The sequence below is a fragment of the Psammomys obesus genome, unplaced genomic scaffold (assembly GCF_907164565.1).
Source record: "Psammomys obesus unplaced genomic scaffold, mPsaObe1.curated_primary_1811, whole genome shotgun sequence".
NCBI lineage: Eukaryota > Metazoa > Chordata > Mammalia > Rodentia > Muridae > Psammomys > Psammomys obesus.
Window position 1 is genome coordinate 9,927,472 of NW_026585691.1, and position 12,767 is coordinate 9,940,238.

Below are 12,767 nucleotides of genomic sequence, written 5' to 3' on the forward strand. Positions count from 1 at the left end.
CAGTGTAGTCTACAAAGCAAGTCCAGGACAGCCAGGGGTTTTACAGAGAGAAACCCTGTCTCAAAAAACAAAGAATGAAAGAAAGAGAGAGAGAGAAAGAAAGAAAGGAAGGATCCAGAACCCACCGGTCTCAGAATTTCCTTTGATTTATCTTTGCTTTGCTGTTTTAGGTATACAGAGCTAATGGACCAGACGGAGCTGTGGGCCGAGGCCAGAGAATCCACCTGCAGTTATGGGACACGGCGGGGCAGGAGAGGTAGGTCCTCTTCAGTGTGTTCTCAGGCTGACCTGGGCAGGGAAAAGCAGCCAGCTGGCTCATCCGCACCAGGTAAGATGAGCTGCCAGATCAGTGCTTTGTCATCCTGAGGTGGCAGTGGCGGCATATTTTCTCCAAGGTCAGAGGAGATGTGAATCTTCTTAAAATTAAACCTTTTTACTTGGGATTCATTCTTTTTTTTTTTCTCCGCCATTTTAGGCTTCAGGCTTTCCCCCGTGGCCTTTTGCTCTTGCCTCACCTGTAAGGGAGTTCTAAGGCTGCCTGCATTGTTCTTATCTGATGCTGAAGCCTGGTTGAACATCTAGTTGGAATGAATTAATCTGGTCAGAGGTTACTTGACTAAAATAAACCACACGACATGTTGGTACAAGGCTGCTTTCAGTCAGCTATAGCCTGATTTCTCCCGAAGTCTCCTTGAAGGAGCGTGTGTATGTGTGTTTGTGTGCATGTTCTTCTGTGGGTATACAGGCACATGTGTCATGTGGGGGGCCCAACGTTGACATCAGGACTCTTCCTTGTTGCTCTCTACCTTATTCATTGAGGCGGGGTCTCTTCCCTCAACCCCGTACTCACAGACACAGCTGTTCTAGCTGGGTAGCTTGTTCTGAGAAGCTGCCCCATCTCTGCCTCCTGTGTGCCTGAGTTACAGGTGGTCTGCGTCTGCTATGCCCACCTGGCATTTATGTGGGTTCTGAGGATCCAAACTCTCTGGTTCTCAAGCTTGCGTGGGAAGCGCTTTAACCACTGAGCTATCTCTCCAGCCTTCTTGACTGCATGTAGGACATCGGACTGTATGTGAGGGCATCGGATCCTCTGGAACAGGAGTTACAGACAGTTGTGAGTTGCCATGTGGGTGTCTGGGAATTGAACCCAGGTCCTTTGGAAGAGCAGCCAGTGCTCTTAACTGCTGAGCTATCTCTCCAATCTCCATCTCTCCAGCCTTCTTTAAAGGATAAAACAAAACAAAACAAAAACATAGAAATCTCCAAATGTATACAAAAGTGGAGATTCGGTTGAATCTTTGTCCCTTTCCTCCGTTTCAATAATTACCATGTTGTGGCTAATCTAATTTCATATATCCCCCTAACACTGCTCCTTCCCTCCCTCCATATTGCCCGGAGGGCAAAGTTTAGCCATCTCACTGTGTGATCTGTAGCTATTTTGGTATGAGCACGCAAACAAGAAAGACTTTTTTTGTAAGAACGTTGAATACGACAATTGAGGAAAACCTCCTATTTCTGAATAGCGGTTAACGTATACCATCTCCTTCCGAGGAGCCTGCCTGCCAGCTTACAGGCTGTGCATGAAGGCAACGTGAGAGGAAACCGCAGGAGGAATAGAAGCGACAGCTGGTAAAGCCTTCGGAGGATTACAGGCAAGAGCCAAGTCTTCCTCACTTCCATTCCCACCTTAGAGGCGAGGAAACAGCCCTGTGAGACAGGAGACTTCTGCAGAGCCTGACCTGGGGACCAGATTGCCCTGTAGTGCCGTGAGGCCTCCCCAGAAGGAAAACACACATGGCCAGTACGGTGGCTTTTGGCCCATTGAACTCAGGGTTGTCCAGTGAGTTCCCGGTTGAGCTCCTGCCCAGCCGGCTCGGTAACACTTTCTGTTCACACATGAACTCATGGGAGTGATGAACACCTGTGTGAGAGATCTTCCCGGGAGTTGTTGAGGAACCTGTGTAGAAGGCAGAGGGTGTCATCGGTGGCTTTGCATTTCAGGAGCAGGTCCGTGACTTAGTAGTTAAGATTCAAACCCAGGACCAGCAGCTGAGGTGCCTGTTGAACATATCAAGACAGACCTGGTCTCTGGGTTCTCCCAGCATCCTTCAGTCCCTACCAGTTACAGGGTGTGGGCTACCTGCCACACCCTGTCCTCTGAACTCTCTAGCCAGGGGCAGGGCTGCCCTTCCCCCAGAGGCTCTTCCCTATAGAATCCAGACATTTTGGTTACATGCCCCGATTTTTGTACCTTTGGCCTCCTCGCTGCTATATGTGGTTTCCCCTCTCTCTTCTCCCCTTCCCCTCTCCCTATATGGTTCAGGGTCATGACCACTCTGGACAATCCCAGATATGTCTGTGGCTACGCTCTCCCACATACCTGTAATAAACTTTCTCTTCCATCTACCTAGGAGCACTCATCTCTTCTCCTTTCCTTTTTCTTTTTTTTACCCCCATTCATTAATGACCGTCTGTGTTTGTGCCCTAGGTTTCGTAGCTTGACCACCGCGTTCTTCAGGGACGCTATGGGTTTCCTGCTTCTGTTCGACCTGACAAATGAGCAAAGTTTCCTCAATGTCCGAAACTGGATGAGTAAGTGTGGTTTCCCCAGCCCTGCTGTGCTGCCACGTTATGGGTACCATGATATGTCTTCTGCTGGAAGCAGCTCAGGGCCAAGGCTGCTGCTAAGAGTAAGCCCTTCAGGTTAAGGCCACAGATGGCTGACATTGCCCACTTCTCTCCTTTGCTCCCCTGGAGCCAACTTCTCTCTCTGGGGATCCTTCCACATCCTCTCAGGAGCAGGTAAAAAGAGGCTAAAGTTGAGGCCTGTGTAGGAGCCTGAACAGAGACCTGAGCCCCCTGGGCCCACATGGTTGGAACTGGGTCATGTGACATCTGTCCTGGCATTCAGGGACTGAGCAGGCCTGTCTAGAGCCGTTCCTCATCCTGGGCCAGGATGAGTCCCAATACACCTGTAAGGTAGACTAATCCTCCAAACTCACTCGTCTGTCCTTCACTCATTTCCCTTTTCTCTTCTATCTTTTATCTGTCACCCTGTTTGGAAGCCCTCGATCCCCCCTTCTTTCTGACCACTTAGAGCTGTTTTTATTTATTTAATTACATGTTCATGTTATGTGTTACTGTTTTACTTGCGTGCATGTGCGCACTCTTGTGTGCAGTGCTTGTGGAGGCCAGAAGAGGGCGTCAGATTCCCTAGGAACTGGAGTCACAGAGGGTTGTGAGGCGCCACCTGGGTGCTGGGATTAGAACCTGGGTCCTCTGGAAGAACAGCCTGTGCTTTTAACTACGGAGCCATTTCTCCAGCACCAAATAATGCTTGTTTTTTTCTTTTCCATCTTTTTTTTTTCTTTTTCTTTTGAGACAGGGTGTCTCTGTGTAGCCCTGGCTCTCCTGGAACTCACTCTGTAGACCAGGCTGGCCTCAAATTTAGAGATCCACTTGCCTCTGCCTCCTGAGTGCTGGGATTAAAGGTGTCTGCCACCACTTGCCCGGCCATGATTATTTTTTTAAAACCTGGAAAGAAAGAGCTTCCGTGAAATTCTCTGTGATAATCTTAGCTGGACTGTTTCCCCTCTTCTTAAAGACTGTTTTATTTGATTGTGGTTTTCTTTGATTGTTGTTTTAACACAAGCACACTTCCTCTCAGGTTGTAGTTGTTCATGTACGCCCTTCTTCTTGAGAGAAAAGTTTCAGATAATTGTTCATTAGTTAGGAATTACTTCGTAATTTTCATACAAAAATTCAGAGATGAGAACGATAACAGCAGGTGGATCTGGAGGTGCACGCCTGTAATCCCAGCACTCGGGAGGCAGAGGCAGGCGGATCTCGGAGTTTGGGGCCAGCCTGGTCTACAGAGTGAGTTCCAGGACAGCCAGGGCTACACAGAGGAACCTTGTATGGAAAAATGAAACAAAAAAAAAAAAAAAAAGGAAGAAAGAAAAGAGAGAGAGTACAGTAACATTTCTTAGATGAACACTAGAACTATGAACTGTCACTAACCTTACAGTCTTAGAAGTGCTTTGGCTTATTAACTCGGTGTGCCATGCATCTGAGTCTCCTGGTTGGTGGGGGACGGTTCTCCCATATCCATGTTCCTGGTCAGTAGCTGTTGGGCAGGACCAATAACATGCCTTTCGGTAAGTTCTCAGGGGATGCGGAGGCTGCTAGCCCACACACCTTAGCCGGAGATGAGGGAGCTAAGGTGGTCAGACAACAGCCCCCTCAGGCTGAGAGGTGGGTGGGGAGGGCACGCAGGCAGCCACCGAGCCACGCTTCAACTCCAGGAGATGATCGATCGTAACCATGGTGCTAAGAGAACACAGAAGAGCCCTGTGGAGGAGACAGTGGAGCAAACCTTGAAGGAAGTTGTGCCTGGGCATTAAAGAGTGTGGGAACCGCATTTACAACCTGAGGGTAGAAGAGGCCTGGCCTTGACAGGAAACGGGGCACAGTTTGATCCTGCCCGGGCAGGATCCTGTGACCCAAGTTGTCTCCTGAGGGCAAAAGACTATATCCTGAAATTCAGGCCCCTGTTAATGCTTGGGGAAACTTCCTCCTACTTCACCTTGCCTTGATAAGCTATGACCTGACTTTGGGGGGAGGAGCTGGCTGATAGTGACAAAGCACACTTCAGGTCATGTACTCCGAGGCCACTGAGTGTGAAAGTTCAGCTGCTTCAGTTTCTGGAGTGTGAGGAGAAAGAAAATGGGTATTAAGTTCATCCTTTGGCAGATGGAACTAATTTAGCACCCTGGGGCTTCTTTTTTTTTTTTTTTTTTTTCCTTTTTAAAAAAGGTTTTAGTTTTTACGATTAAAAAAAAAAAATCTTCTGTGTGGGTATGTGCAAGTGGGTGCAGGGGCCCTGGGCGGCCAGCGTAGCTGGTTGGTGTGCCACCTGAAGAGAGTGAGGGGACAGAACCAGGTCCTCTGGGAGAGCAGTACATGCTTTTGACCACTGGGCTGTCTCTCCAGCGTCCTTCACTTTTCATAATCAAACCTAGCTAAAGGGTTTTAGATGAAAGGATATAAAAGGTATAAACATGAGTGGTGGTTTCCTGCTTCCTCTCCTTCCTCTTGTTTACTATTTAGTCTATGTCTTCTTTCATCCTCCAACCTTAGTTTCTTGTTCGCCTAAGACAAGGTCTCACTATGTAGTCCAGGCTATCCCTGAACTCACAGAGTCCCTTGCCTCAGCTTCCTGAGCACTGGGATTACCTGCGTGCACCATCACAGCCGGCTCCTTAATTGTTTTAAATAGATTGATCCTGCTTTAGGATGATACAAACACAGGAAAAGCATTTCAGATATAAGTGAGAGCATGTCTGTAATCCCAGCACTCAGGGTGCAGAGGCAGGAGGATCTCTAAGTTCAAGGCCACCCCTGTCTACACAGTGAGTCCAGGACTGCCAAGGCCTCACAAAGAAACCCTGTCTCAAAGAACAAAAGTGAGAGAACCAGAGTCAACACAGGACACACCAAGACCAAGTTCTCAGCACAAAGGAGATTTATTTGCCCCAGAGGGACAAAAAGGAACAAGGGAGGGGGAGGGTAAGGAGGTAAGGGAGGGGGTAACAGAGAGGAGGAAGGGATATTTGCCCCAAGGGACAAAGGGCTGCCTCTGGATAAAGTGGAGGCAGATGTGGGTGGCCCACAGACAAATGGTAGTTTATAAAGGGAAAGGGGAAAAACTCTGCATTAGGATGAGTTGGTTTGTTTTAATTGGGCTTTTTAATTAGTCAATCAAAGGGGGCTTTTGATCACTGGACTTCAGTAGTTTGGTAGCTAAACCTTGGTGGGTCAGCCTCAGGAGAAGGAAGTGGTCAAATAAGGGACTAGACTTGGTGGCTAGCTTTAGAAATGTAATCTGTGGCTTAGTAAGGAAGAGGGAAAGTGTTCTGTCAGTGCTTTGCCTCTGCGTATGTATTTGTAGTTTTCCGTCTGTTTTCTTTTGATCATGACTTCTGTATAACAAACTTTTCTGTGCCATAGGCCAGCTACAAATGCATGCCTATTGTGAAAACCCAGATATAGTGCTGTGTGGAAATAAAAGTGACCTGGAAGACCAGAGGGCGGTGAAAGAGGAGGAGGCCAGGGACCTGGCAGAGAAGTATGGGTGAGTATTCCTGGGGTGGGATCAAGAGGGTACAGAGACATTAGCAAGCGAGAGAGTAACTGACAGAAAATAAAAGCAGAAAACTCAGCTTTCATCCGTGGGAGGTGTCAAAGGCCTTATATTTCACATGAGTATCACAGTGGGGGTTATAAAACACCAGTGGGAATGTCCTCTGCTGTCTTGGTTCCCTCTTGTCAGTCTTTTAGAATTTTTCAGGAAGAGAGCCTTGAATGCAAATGTACTGACTGTCAGGTCTCTGTCCAACATGCAAACAGAGGACTTTTTTTTTTTTTTTTTTTTTCCGAGACGGGGTTTCTCCATGTAGCCCTGGCTGTCCTGGAATGAACTCTGTAGAGCAGAGCTGGCCTCAAATTCAGAGATCCACCTGCCTCTGCCTCCCGAGTGCTGGGATTAAAGGCGTGTGCCACTACCACCAGGCTAACAGAAGACTCTTAGAATAAGGAAATCCTCTGTGCTCAGCATGGAAATTTCAAAACCGCTTTACTTACAGTTGCAGAGCCCTGGCACCTAAGAAGGCCTTGTCGGGTATCATAGAGCAGACACTGACTTTGACTGGGGGGGTCGTGAAGATGCCCTTTGGTGAAGATGCTGGTTTTGAGTGGAGGGCCAGAGATACTGACTTCCTCCTTCAGTTCTTGGACTGGGTTCATGGAGGCACCATGGGGCTTGCATGCAGACGGAGGGGGTGAACTCCAGAGGGATCATTGCTTCACTTCATTTCCCTGTTGAACTATGAGAATGCAAATGCAGGTTTAAAGCAAGCTCACTATTAAAAGCAGGAGGCAGGGCTGGAGAGATGGCTCAGCCTATCACAGGGACCAGAGTTTGGACCTCCTCCATCACCTATGTAACAATCTGAGTGTCTGGTGCATGTCTATAACACAGCTCTGTGGAGGACGGAGGCAGGAGGATTACTGGGCTTGCTGGCTTCTAGCGTAGCCGAGAAGATGGTGAGTCCCAGGTTCAGGAAGTGACCCTGCCTTCAAGGAATGGGCAGATGATAGAGAGGGACACCTGACACCTTTTCTGGCCTGCATGCCTTCCTGCTTACAGGAGGCAGGAAGCAGGTTTTTGTTTTTTTTGAAGACAAGGTCTCAGACTGGCCTTGGACTCCTTATGTAGCCGAGGAGGGCTTTGAACTCCTGGAAGCCCTCGTGAACATGCATGCCTGTGTGGGTGCACATATCTGTGGCAGGGATCTGAGCTTATGCCATGGCAGGTACATTTTCTCTTTGTGTCAGATGTTGAATCTTGGGGTCCACAGGATGGGCTGTGAGAAAGGGAAGCTGGAGTGGGTGCAGGAAGTGAGGACCGGCTAGGCCTTACGACAGTGTCCTGAAACTCCTGTCCTGTCAGCTGTTGCCTCTGGCCTTGGTGGTGTGGGCGTTGAACACGAGCCAGGCCCTTCATCTCAGGGCTAGCTACACACCTGGCTTAGGAGTCCAGGGTGCTATGGAGAGGCGAGGGAGGTGGGACAGGTGCAGATCCGGTTGCCAGACTGTGCCAAGATGCGTCATCAGCTAAGTGTCTGTGTGTGAAAATCTTGGGTAAATGCCTCACTTCCCCCAAGCCTCTCCTGTGACCCACTCTAATTCTGGGAAATGCTCAGCCCAGCTACAGTGGCATGCCGTGGGCGGGGACCTGGGCACCGGTGCCTTTAACAGCTTCCCACATGATTTTCCTATGCCGTGGTCAAGACCAACCCACTTGGGAGATTCTGAGCTAGAGGCTGGCAGAGCCCAGTCTCAGTAGGCCCCTCCCTCTTGAGAGGCACTCAGGAAACAGAAGGGCCAAACACTGCAAGAGATGCTGTTTTGCAAGGGGACAGGGAGGAAGTCAGCCATGAGGCAATAGAGACCACAGTTATCACACCTGCTTCTGAGAAGTGAATGAAAAAGTCAGCCGGTGAGAGGAGTCTTTCAACAAGCCTTTCTCAAACACCTGGGGAGTGGAAGGACTGACTTGTTCCCATTCTGGGCCCTCATAAGCCCTTTTCTTATCACTCCATTTTGGCGCTCAGGATTCTATAGTCTGCCAGGCACCAGAGAGCTCAGTGTTGGGATCTGAGCCACACGGGGACTATCTCTCCCTGTGTCCAGCACACACCCTGGTCATGGAAGGCATCACAAAGATGGGCTGAGCTGAGTTACAAAGGAAGAGGTTTTCATTGATGAGGGTGAAGGGAATGCCAGGAGAAGAGAGGGATCGATGGAGACAGTCCATGCTCCGTCAGTCACAGAAGAGAGTTGTTGGGGAACGGGATTAAAGGACAACTGAATGTACATACTTGTGTGCTGTGTACACACTTGGCCCCAGCTCTGAAATGAGGACCCGGTCCACCCTGCTGCTTTCTGCTGAGGAAGATACTCAAAGCTCCTGCAGTGAAAGCTCAGTTAAAAACCTTTATTCACCATGTCAATGAGAGATATCAGACATCAGCACAGGTCAGGTTTTGGATTTCAGGGGTCTGAACTTGGCAGTGTCTGTTCTAACTCTGAGCTAGGTGACATGTGGTCTGGATTTGGTTGTTTCTGATTGTTTGATCCCTTGTAAGCTTTGACAGCCTTCACTGAGTTGAGAAAGGAACTAATTGGGGCTGGAGTAATGGCTCCATGGTTAAGACTGCTTGTTGCTCATGCACAGGACCAGGGTTCGATTCCCAGTACCCATTTGGTGGCTTACAACCATTCGTAACTCCAGATCCAGGGGGTTCACTGCCCTCACCTGACTTCCTCAGGTACAAGGCACACACACACAGGGCACACATATACATGCAGGCAAAACACACACATAAAAAAATAAGTTTTAAAGATAAATTAATGAAGAAAAGAAAGCAATGGTGTATTATTGGGCATACTTTGAAACAACGTAAAAAAGCTACAACCAAATACACAAGGCTGACTGCTTGACTGAAGCCCACTGTAACTCAGCAGAGGATCTGGATTTTACTGCCACAGTCTTCCGGGCTCAGATGATCATCACACAGTCCTTCTCACTGAGCACTTAGCGTCCAGCAGGACTCGCCATGAATTCTGGGTCTACACGTGAGCCAAACACCTAGACACACCTGACCAAACTCTCTAGACATCCTTGTTGTCATCGTGACAACTTCTTCATGAACCCAAGGCTTTGCATTTGCCAGGAAACTGCTTTCCTATTAAGTTCACATACATACACACACATATATACATACACACACATATATACATACACACATATATATATACATATATATGTATATATATACATATATATATACACATATATATGTATACACACACACACACACACACACACACACATATATATACGTGTATATATATACATCACCTATTCCTGCAACTGGATTAAAAATATTTAACTTATTTTAATTACGTGTAGGTGCAGGTACCCCGCCGTTATACCACAGATATCAGAGGCATTACATCCCTCCGGAGCTGGAGTTACAGGCAGTTGTGAGTGCTTGGTATAGGTGCTGGGATTTGAACATGGGTCCTCTGCAGGGACAGCAGGCACTTGAGCCTTCTCTTAATCTCTGGCAACTTGGCTTTAAGTCTCTAGTCTGGTCAATAAATAAGTAAATAATGGTAAAAAAGTCGGCTATTTGAGAATTATGCCCATGGATATTCTGGCATAGAAGTGCAAATAAGAGTCCCTTGCATGGCTTTGAAGCCCTTGCCATTTTGTTTACTGAATGTTTTTATTTTTAAATTGTGATGAATGTATGTGTTTTTTGTTTGTTTGTTTGTTGTTTGAGACAAGGTTTCTCTCTGTGTCTTCCTGGCTATCCTGGAACTTGTTCTGTAGACCAGGCTGGCCTCAAACTTAGAGATCTGCCTGCCCCTGCCTCCTGAGTTTCTGAGTGCTGGGATTATAAGTGTGTACCACCACTTCCCAGATATTTTTTTGTTTTGTTTTTCTGAAACAGAGTAGCCTTGAACTCACAGAGGTCAGCATGCCTCCTGAGTTCCTGAGTGCTGAGATTAAAGGTTTGCCCAGCCTGTTTTTAAATGCACATAAAAATTAGTCTTTGCTACTTTGAACTACAAGTAGCAATTAAAGGCCCATTTGCTGGTGGACATAAATTTCAACCAACCATTTTTCATCCCTCTAGTAAGAGAGCTTTCTGGACAGTGCTGCTTTAGCACCATCGTGTGGACATAAAGGATAGTGCCAGCTTTCTATGGTTAAAGCCTTTTGAATTTATGTCACCTAAACTTGTTTTTAGATATATTCTTGGAAAAGTATATACAAGCACCAGGCAGTGGTGGCACACACCTTTAATCTCAGCATTTGGGAGGCAGAGGCAGGTGATCTCTGAGTTCAAGTTCAGCCTGCTCTATTTAGTGAGTTCTAAGCCAGCCAGGGTTACACAGGGACCCAGTCTAAACAAAACAAAAAAAGTAACTACTGCTCTTCCTTGTCACAGATTAGGAGAAGGCTCCAGAGCTGTGCTGGGAACACAGTACTTATTCTACAACCTAGAATTCTTTTCTGCTCTTTCTTTCTTTCTTTCTTTCTTTCTTTCTTTCTTTCCCTTTCCTTTTCTTTCCTTCTTTCTTGTGATAGGTATCTCACGTAGTTCTGATTGTCCTGGTACTTACTATGTAGACCAGGCTGGCCTTGAAATCACAGAGATCCTCCTGCCCCTAATTCCAGGTCGTCTCTGTGGCCAATCCAGAAACTTAGTTTATTATTGTTGGTTTTATTTATTTATTTTTTGAAGCAGGATCCTGATATGCAGTTATATAGCCCAGGCTAGCCTGGCAGTTTTGATACCCTAGCCTCAGCTTCCCAAGTGTATGTATCACCTCCCTGACTTTCAGTTCTTTATTCCTTCCTGTAGATTCTGGTCTACAGAGCAAGTTCCAGGATGGCCAGGGCAACACAGAGAAACCCTGTCTCAAGAAATGTATAAAATATTAAGCTAGGAGTGGTGGTTCTCATGTGCAGCCCAAATACTGGATGGGCTGGAGCAGAAGGACTATGAATTTGAGGCTAGCCTAGACTACACAGAAAATCCAAGATCCGTTTGAGTTACCTAGTTAAATCCTGTCTCAAAAACAAAAAGGTTGTGGGCGGATCCAAGAGGGCATTTCCTACTTAACCAGGAGTATAGAATAGAAGATGATAATGTATATGGTGATGTGGAGAAAACACTTGTACTATTTATTACCTGAATGACCTTTTAAGGCTTAGCAGCTTCTCTGGGAAGTGGCAAGGAGGTACCAGTGTGTGTGTGTGTGTGTGTGTGTGTGTGTGTGTGTGTGTGTTTGGGTGTGTGGGTTGAGTGCTTGCAAGCATTCCAGCCCGAAAGGAAATGGGAGAGATAAGGAGGGAAGCTCAATTCAGCCACTCAAACTTCCGGAGTCTGATACCAGGTGGGCTTTTGTAAGCATATTATTTCATACATACGTGCGCGCGCGTGTGCGCACACATATACAAACACATACATACATATATATATATATATATATTTTTTTTTTTTTTTTTTTTGAGACAGGGTTTCTCTGTGTAGCCTTGGCTCACTTTGTAGTCTCAAACTCTGGCCTGGAACTCAGAGTTCCTTCTGCCTCTGCCTCCCTGAGTGCTGGGATTAAGTGTTTAAATGGCAGTACAGTTTGGAGAAAAAATTTCCTGGTGATACTGTCTTGGGTGCACAGGGAAGCATAATTACATCGAAACTCAAAACACATGTATTTCTATCCTAGAGATAGGCTAGATAGGCTACATTGGTAGCTCAGTTGATAAGGCTCCTGACCCTGAATCTGAGACAGGCTACAGGTATTAGCTTAAGGGTCTAGGGAGGAATTGGTGTCTCTCCAATTTAGGGATAGCTTAGAAGTCCTTGGGCCTGTAAAATGCACATGCTCTATTGACTGATACACAAAGCTAAAGATAAAAGGTCTTTGGAGGAAGAGTCTGGGATAAACATTCTGGGGAATTTGGGTGATGTCTCGATTTACAGATAGCTAGCCAAGGTCACCAGGTCATTTGGGTAGAAAACAAGTGATACTTTTTTTTTCTTTGAAAAGAATTAAGGCGCTGAATCATTGCTGGTTTCTGGGTAGAGACCAGCCTGCAGGTTCGGTGTCTCCAGCTGTTGTGGGGTGGTGGCCAAGACCAGAGGCCTATGTGGACTGCTGATCTGCAAGTCTTGGTCTTCCTGGCTGCAGAAGCAGCACCAGGGGAGAGGAGGCGGGCGCCCGGTTCCCACACTGTGGGAGTCACTGCCAGGCAGCCAGGTTTTGGCGCCAGCAACCGTCATGGCGTCCAGCTGAGTTGTTCTTCCAAGAGAAGAGAAGTGCAAGAACATTCAGGTGGTGGTGAGATGCAGACCATTTAATCTGGCAGAGCGGAAAGCTAACGCCCGCTCAGCAGTAGAACCCGACCTGAGCGGAAGGAAGTTAGCATAGGGAACTGCAGGATTGACTGACAAGACCGCAAGGAAAACAGACACTTTCGATGATATGATGTTTGCAGCACCTACGAAACAAAGGGGTGTTTGTTCGATTCTAGATGAAGTTGTTATGAGTTATAATTGCAGTTTTTCCAGTGCCAGCCTGGAGGGTTGAGAGGTCCCCTAATGAAGCCTGTAGCGGGGCGGAGGGTC

At 47.2% G+C, this 12,767-nt stretch overlaps 1 protein-coding gene across 5 annotated transcripts in view; it reads left to right on the forward strand.

The window, feature by feature from the left end:
• Positions 1–12,767, forward strand: part of LOC129670009 (ras-related protein Rab-27A) — a 105,704-nt gene that overhangs the window by 89,230 nt on the left and 3,707 nt on the right. For all 5 annotated transcript variants that reach the window (XM_055598401.1, XM_055598403.1, XM_055598420.1 and 2 more), the window contains 3 exons: positions 171–256; positions 2,489–2,592; positions 6,010–6,133. In XM_055598401.1, coding sequence (XP_055454376.1) covers positions 171–256; positions 2,489–2,592; positions 6,010–6,133 — 314 coding nt within the window. The remainder of the gene's footprint in view (positions 1–170; positions 257–2,488; positions 2,593–6,009; positions 6,134–12,767) is intronic.